Source organism: Pteropus vampyrus, unplaced genomic scaffold, assembly GCF_000151845.1.
Source record: "Pteropus vampyrus isolate Shadow unplaced genomic scaffold, Pvam_2.0 Scaffold47, whole genome shotgun sequence".
Taxonomy (NCBI): domain Eukaryota; kingdom Metazoa; phylum Chordata; class Mammalia; order Chiroptera; family Pteropodidae; genus Pteropus; species Pteropus vampyrus.
This window is the reverse complement of record NW_011888828.1, coordinates 4,030,946-4,048,093: the sequence shown is the minus strand read 5'-3', so window position 1 is coordinate 4,048,093 and position 17,148 is coordinate 4,030,946. Positions and strand designations below refer to the sequence as shown.

Sequence of the window (17,148 nt, the reverse complement as noted above, 5' to 3'; positions counted from 1 at the left end):
TGTTTCACAATTACGTTCTCTGTTTTCTTCATTCTAATTATCACAAATGAAAAGAAATGAGAGATTTCTGTTTTTTACTCTTTCAAACTAAACAGTTTCAATGGGTGATCTTCAGTAATATTATATGATTTCATAACTTCTACAGGGCCATTTAGTTTTTAGATTTTCATATGTTGGTCATAATATAAATACTCCTTTATTGTCTACAGCCATGCTACCTTGAACAAGCTCAATCCTGTCTGATCTCGGAAGCTAAGCAGGGTCAGGCCTGGTTAGTACTTGGATGGGAGACCACCTAGGAAGACCAGGTGCTCTAGGCGTATAAAATTAAAAAATACAAAACAAGAGATTGTAAGCTGACAAGGTCCTTGCAATCTGTGAGGTCAACCAAGGGTTGCCTTGCCTAAAAAAATAAATAAACAAACAAACAAATAAATAAATAATATTCCTTTCCTTAATATTTTATAGTTTTTCTTTTGTTGTATTTCATTGTTTTATCATATATTTCTAATTAAGTTTTTAATAGACTCACTATTTTATATGGTTATTCATTCCTACTATTCCATAGAGTCTATTTTTGCTATATTAAATCGTTCTAAATTTTCATTTTATGTTTTTTGGAAAAGATTGTGTATACTCATTTTCAGTTTCTCTCAAGTAGCCAACAGTCCATATGCAAAGCTGTCAACTCTAGTCAAAATTACTCTTGATAAAGTATTCATGTAGTAATCACGAAAATAAAAATAAGCTATTTGTGCTGGCACTCAAAATAATCTAATCATATCTCAAAGTTTATTAGAAATAAGACAACATGCGAGCTTAGATTACCTGCTATTGTGTTGAGAAACATCAAGTACTCAAAATTTGAAATCTCTCTATGTTGCCATCGCTGGGTCATGTTAGAAGCTTTAAAAAGCTGACGGGGACTAGCTAATGAGATACGTCTGCAAAAAAAAGAAATTAATGTAGAATCAATTTAAAGTTAAGACTAATTATATCATAACAACAAATCATGAATATCTGTGCTTAATCAAAATGATATCTGTATATTCTGAAAACTTCTATCCATGTTATACTAATAAATACTAGTGATGTTTCGATCTACAATTAATGGTTAAATGATAGATTTTGACTACCCACAGGTCTATTATACATGTTCTATTCATTAAGGTAAGCTGTCATTATGATGCCATTATAGTAACTAGGTTCCATATAGTAACAATGCCATTATAGTAAATAGGTTCCATATAGTAACTAGGTTCCATAATAATAGTATAATTAATAATTCACTGCTTTACTGATATAAAAGAAATTACAGTAACTGTATTCACATCTTTATCAATTTTAATAGTCATCACTTAAAACAGATTTGTCCATTATATATTTAAATACTATGTTTGCATACACTTTTTAACAGGTCAAAGAGGACAGTAAACTCTTTAGTTGTCTATTCAGGGGGTACGTTAAAGGTAAGAGAAACTTTTTTTTTTAATACAGTTTAATAGAAGACCAATTTTTCTGTGTTTTCGTAACACATTGTAAATAACAAAGGATACAACTGACCAGTTGTAAGCAGTAGTGAGAAACAGGTAGTAGCAATAACTATTACATTCAGAGCCTACAGTCTCAGATAAGTATGCTATCCAGTTCTTCCCACCACTAAGAACAAGATAACTATTTTTTAAAAATCTTTATTTGCAAAAGTATAATTTAAATGCCACAAAATTTACCCATTAAGTGTACTAGTCAATGACTTTTTAAAAGTCAATTTCTAGAGTTATATAATTTCTAAAGAGGTGGGTCTTGATTCCCTTCCCCTGGATCTTGGGCTAGATTTAACGATTCATTTGTAACAAATGTAAGTAGCAGAAATGATGGCAGGTGACTCTCAAGAGTAGGTCATAAAAAGACATTGAGGCTTCCGTCTCATTCTCTCTTGGATTACTTACTCTAGGTAAACTGAGCTCTCATGTCAAGTAGACAACCAGCCCATGAAGAGGGAGACTTGGTAAGGAACCAAGTACTACTACATGGGGCATGTGAGTGCTTAACCCTGGAAAGCCCTCTAGCTCAGGATGACTGTTATTCCTACTAACATTCTGACTGTTGTTTGTTCATTCTATTTCAACTGCGTTTATAATAAGATATTACCTAAAAAAATTGAAATAAACATTAATCAAAACAACTCAAATCAATACCAGAGATTAGAGATAAAAGTCTTCATTAAATATATTAGTTACAAAGTCCTTAACACACGGGTTTATATTAATATCAACAAAGAAGAAACTACAACAAATATGACAATAAAGTATTTAAAAAATGATAACAATGTTTACCTGATTTTTATACATGTTAAGTAATAGTACATATGAAAATGTGTATGTGATAAACACTTTTGTAACTCATTTTAAATATAGAGCTTATTATTGTAATGACCTTCACTGACATAAAATTTAATACAATAACATTTACTAGCCTTAAATGTACAGTTTAATAAGGTTTGAATATATATATTTATGCAACCAAGGTACACTCCAAAACACCCCCTCATATCCATTTGCAGCTAACCCTTTGTCCCAGTTCCTGGCCTCTGGAAATCAATGATCTGCTTTTACTCTACAGTTTTGTTTTTCAATAATTTCATATAAATAGAATCACAGCCCATAGCTATGATGAGTATAGTCCATGGTGCTTAATTCTTTTACTTAGCATAATGCTTTTGAGATTCATTCATGCTACTGCATGTATTGATATTCAATTCCTTTTATTTCTGAGTATTTCATTGTGTAGATGAACTACGAACTGTTGATCCATTCACAATTGATGGTCATTAGCGATGTTTCCAGTGAGGGGCTATTATGAATAACACTGCAATTACATTTGCTTATAAGTGAATGTGTATATTTTCCTAACTCTTGGTGAACACCTAGGAGTGAAACTGATAGAACATTAAGTGTATTTTCAATTTTATAAGAAAATTAGGAAACTGTTTTCCATAGTGACTATACTAATTTGCATTCCTACTTAGCATGGTTCTAGAGCGCTTGATGCTGTATATCCACATTAACATTTCACATTCTTTATTATTTTGTTTTTGAAAATCGGGTTCATTAAACTATAATTTACAATAAAGTATAATTCATCCTTTTTAGGTGTACAATGCTGTATATCCACATTAACATTTCACATTCTTTATTATTTTGTTTTTGAAAATCGGGTTCATTAAACTATAATTTACAATAAAGTATAATTCATCCTTTTTAGGTGTACAATGCAATGAGTTTTGCCAAATACAGTTGTCTAGTACCACAACAATCAAGATATGAAATATTTCCATGACATCGAGTTCTCCTCATACCCTCCACTGTAACTAATCTACCCTCCTTACCCCCACCCCTTTGCGACCACTGATATGATTTCTATCCAAATAGCTTTGTTTTTGCCAAAATGTTTTATAAATGGAATCATACAGTATGTCGTCTTCTATATTGGCTTCTTTTACCCAGCATAATACTTTACAGATTAATCCATGTCCTCTCACACATGAGCAGTTCATTCCTTTTATCGCTGAGTAATACATTCTATTCTGTGGATGTACCACCATTGATCCATTCACTAGCTGATGACCAATATTTTTGTGACTATGAATACAGCTGTTATATTTGTGAATAGGTCATTGTATGAATATCTATTTTCATTTTTCTAAAGTAAATGCCTTCAAATGAGACTTGAAGGGGTGTATGGTGAGTGTAGGGTTAACTTTCTGTGAAATTGCAAAATTGTTTCCAAAGAAGCCATGCCACCTTACTTTCTCATCAGCAACATGTGAACTTCCAGTTACTTTGCATCCTTATTAGCTATTGGTACTGTCAATTTTTAAAAAGTCACTCTAATAGGTGTGGCATGGGATCACAATGTGGTTTGAATTGGCATTTCTCAGATGATGAATGATATTTGGCATCTTTTCATGTCTGATATCTGTTATCTACTGTTTGTTGAAGTATCTGTTCAAATATTCTACTTATTTTTTTAACCAGGTTCTCTCATTATTAAATTCAAGAGTTTCTTATATATCTTGGATATAAGTCCTTTATTGTATGTTGTGGGCGCCAGGCCTGGCTGGCCCATGGTCTGGCTGGTCCGAGGTCTGGCTGTGATCCAGGCTTCTGGCTAGAAATAGGACCCTGGATTTAGAATGCTACATTAGTGTAGTCAGGCGCCTGTGCCTGAAATATGTAAACATACTGCAGCTTACTGTATCACACGTGTGGCTGATGGCCACTACTGTACTCTGCTATGTGAGGAGCTATGCGGTCCCCTGGAGAGCAGAAAAGTGCATGCAATACTGCGCTTCCCCCTCCAACAGAACTGCGCTTCCCAACAGAAGTGCACTCCACACAATAAAGTTCATGCCTGCCATTTCGTTCTCATGTCTGCCTCTTGTGCATTCTTCCAACTGGGCATCTCACCATCGAACCTTCCCTTCTCGATCAGCCGGCAAGGTGAGCTTACTGCAGACACTTGGCATAGCTGACAGGATCAGCTTACTGCTGACACTGACATATATTTAAGTTGTGCAAACATGTGAACCTAGTTTGTACCATATCCTTACATTTTCCTAAGAGTGTCTTTCAAAAGCAATTTTGTTTTTTAATTTTGAAGGCCAGTTAATGAATTTTGTTTGAGTCTTATCTAAGAAATCTTTGCCTAAATCAAGGTCACAAAGATTTTTCTCCTATGTTTTCTTCAGGAAGTTTTAAGTTAGCACTTATGATTAGTTTATATTGTTACCTTCCTTTTATTTTCTGTTACATTTTGAGCTGTGTATGAGGGAAGGGGTGAGGTATTTTCTGTTTTTTGGTTTGTTTGTTTGTTTTTTTTTGGCATTCGAATATTAAATTGTTGGCCACCATTTGTTGAAAACACTATCTTTCCCCATGAATATATCTTGCTATCTTTGTTGAAAATCAAATTTACCATTTATGTTTAGGTCTGGATGCCATTATAGGCTATTAATCTATAAATCTATTCACACAAATAGCGAACTATACTAGTTAATATAATTTTATATTGTCTTGAAATCAGATAGTAAAAGTCCCCTAAACCTTTCCTCAAGAAAAACCTTGTTTTTCTGTTTCAAACTTGTTTTAGCTATCATAGATATTTGTATTTCCACTTAAATTTTAGAATTGGCTTCCCAATATCTCCAAGAAAGCCTGCTATGATTTTAAATAGGATTGTTTTGAACCTATAAATGAGTTTTGGAGAAAACGGACATCTTAATAATATTGAGTCTTCTAATTCATGAACATGATATAGTATAGCTTTCCATTTTTAGATTTCTTTAATTTCCCTGAACACTGTTTTATAGTTTTCAATGAACAAGTCTGGCAAACATATTTTCAAATTTATCCAAATGATATTTAATTTTTAAATATTTAGATTGTGCATTTAATTTCAATTTCCAATTATTCATTGCTAGTACACAAAAAAAATTTTGTATATTGACTCTGGATGCTGTAATATATACCTAAATTCATTTATTAGTTCCAATACTTTTTTTTTGGTAGATTCCCTAGGAATTATCACATAGAGGCGTGTACATCAATAGATAAAGAGTTTTATTTCTTCCCTCCCAATTAAGATGGTCAGTATTTGCTTTTCCTGGTAATGCCTTTATGAGAATTTGGAATTCAGGTAATGCTGGCCTCAAAGAATGACTTTAGAAATTTACCCTTCTTTTCTATTTTCTGCAAGTGTTTGCCTAGAAATGGTATTATTTCTTCATTAAACAAACATCTGACAAAATTTGCCAATGAAATGATTTGAACTAGGAATTTTCCGTTATACCTCTAACTACAAATTCAGTTTCCTCTGATATCTATAAAGGTTAATCATTTCTTCATTATTGAGATTTGATAATTTGTGTCTTTTAAGGAATCTATTTCATCTATGCTGTCTGGTTAAGTAGCATAAGTTTGTTCACATTATATTATTTTCCTTTTAATATCTGAAGGATCTGTAGTGATGCCCTCTCTTTTATTCTTGATACTGGCAATTTGTATCATCATCTTCTTCTTTATAAGTCTCGTACAGATATTTATTAATCTTTAGAAACAACTTTTCATTACTTTGATTTTTCCTTGTTTTTACTTTTTCATTGATGTTCTGCCTTTATGCTTATTATTTTCTTTTTTCAGCTTACTTTGGTTTACATTTGCTCTTTCTTCAAACAGAAGTTCAGTTGACTCAAAAAATAAAACAATATACTAATAATCATTTACTATGAAACATTTTTACATTTGCTCTTTCTTCAAACAGAAGTTCAGTTGACTCGAAATAAAACAATATACTAATAATCATTTACTACGAAACAGGAAACAGAAGGTCATACATTTCAAAACAAGAACTGATATTAACACAAATTATTTTTTACATTTTTCTCATCTAAAACAGTACCTGGTTTGAGGCAATCCAAAACACGTTCCAACACCAACACGAGGTAGGTAGTTAACCACTTTCTTCACTGTTGCAGGGTCTGGGAAGTTGAACATTATAGCAACTATGAAAAATAATTTTTAAAAATTAGAATGCAATATGATTTCCCTTCTGGAAAACTTCTTGGTCTGATAAAACATTTACTCTTAGTTCAGTATTTATTAAATACAATTCAGTATTACTTTTATTATAGTGCATGTCAAGTTTTAGTATTAATATGTCAGAGGTAATATGCATTTCACTTACAAACTCCTATACCATAGATATTTCCTTCTCTAATACTGTCAGCATTATAGCAACTGTTGTTGCATTAATGCAACAAGAAGATCAGGTTATCTAGTGACAAGCTGAATTTACAGAATTTTGGCAAGTTAAATATATATTATGAATTTCTACAAAAAACCTAAAAAATTAAGTTTATATAGTAAATCTAACAGCAAAAGGATTATAGATATAGCTATTAAATTGTCAGTTACATTTATTTTCAATGATGAACATTTAAAAATATTCTCTTTATGTTATTTGTTTATAGTTTATATGTTCGTATAATCCAGAACAATATGTGACCCGAAGAAAAATTTTTTCCTCTATGGTTGACATTCAAATTTAAATGCTTTCTAATTATTTCTATTTTAATAAGTACACATTTTGAGAATACTAAGAAATGCACACCAATGTAAATAAGAATATTCAGCATATACATGTTAATTTATTAAAGTCATCTCTAAATTTTTATCCTTACAATATGAAAATAACAAAGTGACAAAACCATGAGAGAGAATTTAGAAAGTAATCTGGTCAGTCAGGAAGTTTTAATTACATTAATTTCCATATGAGAACCATATACAAGCTACAAGTGCTTACCCAGCCTGGAAAAATACAACTGGCCAAAAAAATGTTCATTAATTTAGTGTAGCTTTTAAACATTGGCATTACCAACATGTTTCAGGTAATGATCATTCACTAAGTACCCAACATGCCTTTTAAATAATTCTTATTGATATAACCATTATCGCAATGAATACAGGAGAGAAAAAAAGAAAATCTATCATAGACTATGGCAGATGACCATGATCATGTGGAAAAGGTAATAAAAAAACACATATAAAAGCAAGGATGCATAAAAAATTTCAAAGAAGAAAAATGAATGAGAATGAACAAGCAATAAATATTATAAGGCTGAAACTCCTCTGGGACAACAAGAATGCAGACTGAACTAAAATGTGAAACATTCACTTGATTATTTGCCTGGAAGAATAATGTTTACACTAGTAAAAGAGGTATGTGTGGGGGAGGAGACCAAATGGGAAAGGAAAAACCATCTTTACCTAAAGAAATCTATATTCCCTAAAGACATGATTTCATAAAACAAAAAAAAGTGTGCACGGACTATGTGTTATTATGTGTAGATTTTTAAAATGAAAATTTATAGATTACGGAAAGAGAAAATAAACGTCAATCTACTTGTATATATGAGGAGTATGTACGATAAGTCACCCTTGTTTGCCTTTTCCTACAAGTTCACTTTGTCTTTCCTTCTTGTCTTAATAAATTTCACCAAGTTTCATTCTAAACCCACAAATTGAATTTTAGGTCTTTCAAGAATGATGTAATAGAAAGTCCTGACAGTTCAGTACCATTTTCTGATAGCCCCTTTATAAATGGCAATAGATTAGACAATAGATTTAATAAATGTATGAATCGTTTGATTACCCTTCTCCTCTCTCCAAATGCAGCCACCTTTCAGAAGGAGTTTAAGTATCAGAGCAATATTAAGGACATAAAAATTCCACAACTGATTAAATAGCTAGTTGTTCCCCATTATGTATAAAGCCTTAAACTAATCTGTGATATGGCCAGAAAAATAAAACTACTATAAATAATTCTAAGAATGACCAAGGTTTAGGGGTAGGGGCAACCATGAAGATTCGTGTAGGTCAAAAAAGAGGTCAGTAGGACAGAGAGTACACTAAAAATACTATTTAAATGGAAACAATATGGTATGTTCAAAAATGAAATTTAAAGAGATGGACGTTAGCTTTGTAACAGTATAATTCTGCAACATATTACCTCTGTTTGCCATAAAGATCTCCAGGGCTGTATTTTGCAAAAGGTAACGACGAGAAAAGATTGATCGTATCTCTGTGAAGAGCCATTTTCCATGAAGCCCTTCTGTATATGCCAGGATCTAGTGAGGAAAAAAAAATTATCCCAAGTAAGTAAACAAAAGAATTTTTTGCCCCTCACCAAGAGGGGCAAACAAAAAAGATCCTATTAAGAAAAATAATTTTTCAGTATTGAATAAACAGTCATTAAAATAACTTGGAAGGAGACTAAAAAAAAGATCATAACTTATAGAAAGGAAGTTTAAATGAAAAAGTAAAATTATAAAACATTTATATATAAATATATTTGGGGGCTTTTTAAAGCAGTGATGTAATATTACTTTTTGGGAAATACATATTGCATTATTTAGTGACTGTTTTTTGAGTCATGTTATGTAAAGTTTTAGATAAAACCTCAAAAGCAGAACACTGAAAAGAATGTCCTACATGCTTATAGATAACATATACAATTCATTTTCATAGAACATGATTTCAATGCACCCAGAAGAAGTTTTTACATACTTTAAAAAATATATTTAAGTCCATAACTTTAGAAAATCACACTTTTAAGGTCACTGTTAAGGCAACAGTCACTTATTGAGAAAACACAAAGACTGACTGTTTTTGATACTTAAGAGGTTAAGTATCATTTTGTCAGGCAGGCTAAACACAAACCTGCAAATGAACTCAGCATAATCTCTCTATGGAGTAGGTGGTTGTCAGAGTAACTTGTTACAATTCTTGTCATTCCATGTGACAGACGCAGTAGCTTAGAATGCTTTGCCAACTAAAAGTAATCCTGTCTTTAGTCCTAAGCCACTGTGTCACTTTGTTATTCGAGTTTTGTTTTTTAAAAAGTTCATTTCAAAAGCTTAATTATGAAGGTGTTAAAGGAAAAACAGATGTGGAATTTCTCTACACTAGTACTTCACATAATATTAATAAAGAAAATGAGATTTGTTATCAAAACCTGATGAAAATCCATAAAAGCAAAATAAATTAAACGTTCAAGGTATATCTCTCAAAAGTAACTACTATAAAAAAAATACAAATAAAATGACATTTGATTATAATATTGCACTGTAGGGACAAAGATGGGATAAGCAAAGAGAGGAAAAGTAATAAATAGTAAGAATTTATCCTACAACTTTTCTTTACTCATTTCCACATTCCAGATCTTAATTGCAAACAAATCTATATTCCTCCACTCAAAATGCAGTTTCCTTGGGGGTGGTGGGGCGGGGAGAGAAGCAACCCTATTTAATTCACTAAGTATGTATTTAGATTTTTCTACAGAAATGACTCTTTCTGGCACCATAGGATCTAGAAATGAAAGATGGGTAAAATCTAAGCCTCATTATTTTGAAAGGAAAAAAAAAAATATCATAGGACCAAACAACTAATCACATTTTCAGTTTTAAAATTGGTGATAGAGTAAACATGTACCCCTTTCGTCACCATGACCAGTAGGTACAAGCCTCTGGAGCCTGCTTGTGCTTGGCCCATCTGCTGTGGACCCTGTAGACCTCTGCTAGCCTGATCTTTCTCCTTCTAAGTCTTACTTCTAGAGCCTACTATGACCAGAGGAGACAAAGGAAAAAAATTTTTAATCAAATCACATCACTCATATATTTAATACCATCATCCAATGAATGGCTTTGCATTGCATGCACAATAAACTCTGAGGCTCTTCATAATATTTTATAAAAGCCTGACATGAGGGGTTCTCTAACAAACCCAAATCGTTCTTCGTCAGGGGTTTTATATTTGTTTTCTCCTCTGCTTGGAAGGTTTGCATCCAAAGTCTCACAAGGCTAGCTCATCCTCACATTTAGATTTCTTCTCTAATGCTACCTCTTCAGGGAAGCCAAAAGATCTAAACCCCACTTCCTCCATTACCACCTCATCCTAACCCCAAACTCATCAGATGTCCTTCATAACACTTATTATTACCTTAAATTATAATATCTTCTTCCTTATCCACGGCCTCTATTTGGCACTAGAATATGAGAATCTAAATTCTACTCGAACAACGTCTGACACGAAGTAGATGTTTTTGAACAATTAAATCAATCGATCAATGGTAACCTAAGCTCCATATTTGGCCCATATTCTTTTTATTCAGGCCAATGATACTTTAACAAAATTTTAAGTAGGTGCAAACACATGAGAAAATAAATATTTACATAAACATTCAGATTTCTGGTTTCTCAGGAAAAACTGGAGCATCTGTCAAACCAAGACCTACATTCTGTACGGTAACAAGTGGTGTACACTCTCCATTTTGGCAGTCTACCCTTATTTACTATTACTCCCTACTTTCCATTGGCACTGGAGTTTGCCAACCCTTGACTTAACAAATGGCACAGAATCCAATAAATGTTCTGTAACACTTATACTCCAACCTATCCAACTAGTAAAAGGAAAAAGAGACCTAGGCAAGTTAAATACTTCCTACAAAGACCCCCTGGCCTACTCCCAGGTTTTATAATCCAAAAGTCCAGGATTTACCTATATAACACATTGCTACCTTTTTTAAAAAATAGTTCGAATTTTTGATAAACTAGAATTCAACTAATCAGAAATTATAATCAACTACATTTGTTTTCTTGCACCTGAGTTATAAATGAAAGAAGAAAATCAAAAGAAAACAAACAACAAAGTATCCTTTAAGCTCTGTGATATGTTAAGAATATCACATACTGGTCTGAAAAATTCTACCTTTTATAACTATAGACAATATAAGTCCTGTTGCTAATAATGGTGATGACAATCATTGCAAAATCATGGGCATCCAACTAAAGATTTACTTATATTCTAGGACAGTCCAATTATTAACAGAAAAAGTATACTAAAACACTGTTATAAAATTTTTAATGTATTGAAATAATTTTCTAATCGAAAAATTCTATTTATAACCCATTCCTTTAGAGCAGTATAGTTATTTAAAATATCTACTTGAAATAGCAAATGGCATGCTTCTTTAAAATGTTTTATTATCAAATGTCAAACATATTCAAAACTACGAAAATGATATAAGCTCCATGTACCCACTACTCAACCTTATAAAAATCCTAATTTTGTTACATTATGTATATTTAAAAAACTAATAAAGCATTTATGATACTGTTGAAATTCCCATGTATAACCCTTCCTGATCCCATTTTCCTCTTTTGTCAGAACCAGTCACCATCCTTGTTTTAAGGTTTATCATTCCCAGGTAAATTTTCAAAATATTAATACATATACATCCATAAATAATATCCAGTACTATTTTGTATGTTTTCAAATCTGATATAAATGGAATCATACTGAATATATGATAAAAATAAGTAGCTAGGAGAAAGAAACAGGAAAGACAGAAATTTATTTAAAATTGCCAAAGGTATCAAAATTTAGCGTACACACACACACACACACACGCACAAAACTAGCCTGATCTTAAAAAAAAAAAGTGAAAATCATAGTTATGGTCAAGATAAGCTAGGGTTTAATATAGAAACAAAGAATCTCTTAACAGAATTACTCGCTGAAACTAATATAATATTTATTTAAAGTATTTATTAAGAAAAAGTATCAGTACTGAAAAGCAGATGAGGCCTAGCAACGCAAGAGGTTTATTTCTTATTGGAATAGTATATTCCCGGTCTGAAGCTTCACTTCAAAGTCTCTAGAGTTCAATTAAAACTGGATTAGGTAGAAGCAGACCCTTCTTTGGGACTTTCTGTTCACTGAAACTCTACATACACTGACAGCACCCTAGACAGAGGTCTAGCCCTCCGATGAATCAGTTGCTATGGAAACCGTATCATTACCATTGCTCTGCAGTTATGACCCCAAGTCTAGAATAGCTTGAAAGCTTAAGCCCATAGCACTCTCTTTGACTGTGTAGCACCTTGTTTTAATATTAGTATTATTAGGAGTAAATTCAACATTTACTTTTTAATAATTTGTTTCAACAAGATGGTTTACTATTTAAATGTTGAGGTAAGGGAATTAGCGAAGAAAGAAAGAAATTAGTATTTAATTTTAAATACACACATATATACCCTTTGTTTACACTGAAAATAACTAACATATCTTCTTTAAAATTTTATCTGAAAATTGTTATCTTCTGAAAAAGAATATATTATTTTCCCCCAATAATACACACATTTCTTTCTTCTACTCTTCAAACAGTATTCTATGACTATATATGAAAACTTCTTTACTCTGTTGCACTTATTGGCTTGAAAGTAAAGCATTTTTTACTTTTGCTTTAACCATTCATTTTGAAAAGCTTATGAATTTAACCAAATAAAAACCTTCTGCTATTTTCTCATCCTCATGAAAGAGCAAAAATAGATGAAAGAACAAAAATTTTGCCCTTATTGCCTAATTGCACAATACTCTTATTAATTGATCACATTTTAAAAAATACATTTAAAAGTCTCTGAAAATAAAGCAATACTTTTTTCACTTAAAAGGTTTTGTTTTAAAAACATATAAAAACTACTCTCAACAAATTTAAAAATGTTTTAAAGTTATTTTGAATGGAAACATTAATTAAAAAGTGGTAAGATGTTTTACCTGCATATTTTTAAAATACTGTTAATGTTTAAAACTAGCATTGCAATCCTAGTCCCAAATATTACCTAAATTTCTAAAGAGATTTTACTTTTTCAGACAATTCCATTTTGACTTCTGAATATAATAACAAAATAAAATAAAATCAGATAATATACATCAATAATAGTACTTAAATTTTATAATAAAACTATTTCCAAACTAAGGACATATCTAACGCCAAGAAAAGTGTTTTAAATTTAGTATACAAAATACAAACTAATTATGCCATCAAGTAAGCAATAACAACACTACTACTGGTAAGAAAGTCTTAAAAATATTCCTATTTCATTTTTATGGAACATAATTATAAACTGTTTATTTCATTAAATTTATTAAATTATTAAGATTTATATCTTAATATGGAAAATGGTAAACATTTAAAATAAAAACACATGTTGAAAATATTCTAATATCAACTCAGCACTAAATATATGTGCAAATACGTTTAATTTATAATAATTATAACTTTAACAAACAAGTTGGAAGTAATTTTAGCCAAGTATTTTAAACTTACACCACACTATTATTAACATAGCTTTCGGATTTTGTTGCATACAATTTCCTCTGAAACTTGATATTCAAAACATAGCACCTAATTTATTCTAGTAATATTGAATTTTACTTGGTTTAAAGATTTACTTCATCACCAACCATATAACTTTTAGTTTTAAATTTTCAAAGATATAGTCTTAAAGTAAAACTTATGGGTCTTTTTAAATTAAAAAATGGCATAGTTGACTCTGATGGAAACTATAACATGGAAATTTTATAATTTTATAAAATTATAGTTTTATTAAATATAATATATATCCATGAACACATAAAATGCCCTCAAACTTTGAAAATAATGGAACGATAACAAAATATAAAAGTTATGTATACAAAATAAAATTAACTTTTAAATGAATTATGAGTTTTTTCCATTTGTACAGTAAATTGCTTCTTTCTGTTTACTAGTACTATGATGTAGTATAGTAGTCTCTTCATGGGTGACAAATTCAATTAAACATATTCATTACTCTAATGTTCTATTTGGCAGTTTAGTCAGTATGAAAAATTAAAAATATATAAATAAAATGCTATGTGACCTCTGTATTGATTGGGCTAAAATGGTTTTAGCCTGGGTGTGGATGATGGGGCAGCTGGGAGGGACAAGTGGGGAGCACACAAACACATACACTCTTATGTTTTCTCTTCCAATTACTGAGGGAGATGATAAAACCACAGTAAATGATGTATCAGCTCATTTTATCTTATCGCTTTGGGGCTAGGTGACAATGAAGTTCATATTTCACTGGTTCCCATTGAAGATTGTGAAAATTACTTGCCCTCATGACCTGAAATTTCACTAGAAGACAGAAATTTCTCTTCTGCAAAGTAATGCAATTTTTCAGATGTCAACCTTTAGCCCAGCTTTAAAAATTAATTTCATTTATATTAACCAATGATATTGATATTTTCACAGAACGCTCTTTGATACATGAAGCACTGACTGGCAAATTGATGTTGCTTTAGATGGGTAAAACTATTTTATTTAAGCTGCTATGGCAGACAGATTTATGGCAAATTGAAATTCCCATTTCATAATTTAATATTTGTACTGGAGTAGAGCACCTTTAAGCCTTTGCCTTGTAAATATTTCAAACTCTTTAGCTGGTTCTGTATTATTTTCAATATTCTCTAGCTTATAGATAATTTGCATTCTAAATGATGTATCATAAAAGCCATCTCTTAATTGAACTAACATTTAATATATATCTTAATGAGTCAAATGCCAAACGTGGTAATAAAGAACAAAGAAGGTATTTATCCATCATCCAACTAATTTTTAATTAAATTTTTTTAACTTAAACTGCATCTGCAGTCTGATGCTTTTTGAAAGAAGAATCCAAAATATACCACAAATGAATATTAAGGAACAGTATTAAGGAACACAAATGTATCTTACTTTACTTTTCATAGAGGCGCATGAAGTAAAAAGCTAGGTACTAAATTTTCAAGAAAAGAGTAGCATGAACTTACATGAACTTGAGTTAAAATAGAGATATTTGGGTTTGGAGGTACCTTTTAGATACAAACATAATAAAACAAAGTCACAATGTCAATTTTATTATGAACAAGGTGTGAAAGTGTTCCATCAGATTTTAGTCTAAGAAATAAAGAAATCACCTTGTATCTGAAAAAAAATTCAATATTTTGAAGTAGAAAAATGTCACTAAAAGATATACTGGTGCCTTAGGCAATTTTTTATTACCGTTATCTAGTAAAGCATTCTAATTCAAGAAATGCCTTGAAAAGACATTCATCACATCGATACTCTTTCATTTTATTAATACAGTAAGTTAAGCAAAAATATGCATAAGTTTGTGTTAATCTGTATTAAAATTTGAAAAAGGCCAAGAAAGACATCATATTAATTTAGCTATTTTCTCTGCAAAATGGTTTAATGTTTTGCCTTTCTATTCTCAAAATCATCTTTGCATTTTTTATGCTAACAATATTGAAATTGTTTTTCTTCAAAAGTATTGATACTTAATTTTTCCTTACAGATATGATGTGGAGGGAAAACAGTAATATAAATTATACTTTATAATTTTTCTATTTTGATTGGAGAGACTTCTAGTCACTTCCTAAGAACTTGAGAAAAACATGCTATTGTTACTGAATTCAAGCTATAAAGTATGTTTTGCCTATTATTCCACTCACTGACTCTGAAGTGATGAACTTTCTATTCCTTAACAAAGAGTTTAATTTAAATCAGCACTAATAAAAACTATCTATTTAAAATATATTGGGATAATCTATTGTATATACTTTTATTTAAAACAGCCAATGAACATAAAGTATCTTTCTTCTCAATGCCAATTCTTACTTTATAAACTCAATCTCAGACTGGTATCAGAAGCCCTCCCTGGATATATGACCTAAAGCTTCAAGTTAAAGTAATATCAGTATGTAGCTAGACTACTTAGCTCTTTGTAGATTATGTTACAAAATGATGGGAAGTTTCTCTGGTGACTAAACTTTTTAAACTAAATAAAGTGAAAATCTTTGTGTATGTTCAAGAAATTTGTTTTTGTTTTTCGAACACGGCAGAGAACAGAAATAAAAAACAAAATAGAAAGGAAAAATCACCAAATTTGAAAACTAAAGAGTGCACTTCCAAATAATCCATGGGTCAAAGAGAAAACAAAAAATACATTAGAAGGTATTTTACACAGAATAAAAATGAAAACACAATATATACAAATTCGTGGAATGCAGCTAAGGCAGTGTGTAGAGGGAAATGTCTAACACTAAACACATATACTAATGTGAAAGAAAGGTCTTATCAATGAATAAGTTTCCACTTCAAAAAAGAAAAACTAGAAAAACTAAGAAAATTAAAGCCAAAGTAAGCTAAAGAAACAAAAATCAAAGTGAGAATCAATGAAATAGAAAACCAAACAATATAGAAAAAAAAAATCAATAAAACTGAAAACTGGTTCTTTGAAAATATCAATAAAATTTATAAATTTTTCTAACCAGACTGAACAGTCAAAAAAGAGAGGACACAAATTACCAATTATTATGAATGATATCAGGAATAAGCAATATCAGGAGAGAGGAAAAATCATTGCAGATTATATAGACACTGAAAGAATAAAAAGAAGGTATTATATACAACTTTACACCACTAAATTGGACAATTTTGATCAATAGATTTCTTAAAAGACACAAACTACCAAAGCCCCCTTAAGAAGAAACAGGTAACATGAATAGAACAATTCCATAAAAGGAAATTAATTTCTGGTTTAAATCGTCCCATAATCTAAGCTCCAGGCCAAGATGTCTCCACTGGTGAATTCTATCAAATATTTAATGAAGAAAAAGTATCAATTCTATACAAATTCTTTTAGAATATTAAAGAAGAGATAATAGTTGCCAGCTCATTCTA

General features: G+C 30.8%; 1 protein-coding gene and 1 pseudogene across 6 annotated transcripts in view; one reads left to right on the top strand and one right to left on the bottom strand.

Moving 5' to 3' along the window:
- The window catches only part of LRBA (LPS responsive beige-like anchor protein), a 573,246-nt gene that overhangs the window by 174,135 nt on the left and 381,963 nt on the right, over nt 1–17,148 (bottom strand). For all 6 annotated transcript variants that reach the window (XM_023530214.1, XM_023530213.1, XM_023530212.1 and 3 more), the window contains 3 exons: nt 8,569–8,686; nt 6,460–6,562; nt 829–944 (listed from right to left, as the gene is read on the bottom strand). In XM_023530214.1, the coding sequence (XP_023385982.1) occupies nt 829–944; nt 6,460–6,562; nt 8,569–8,686 (337 nt within the window). The remainder of the gene's footprint in view (nt 1–828; nt 945–6,459; nt 6,563–8,568; nt 8,687–17,148) is intronic.
- LOC111739173 lies at nt 202–320 on the top strand (annotated as a pseudogene).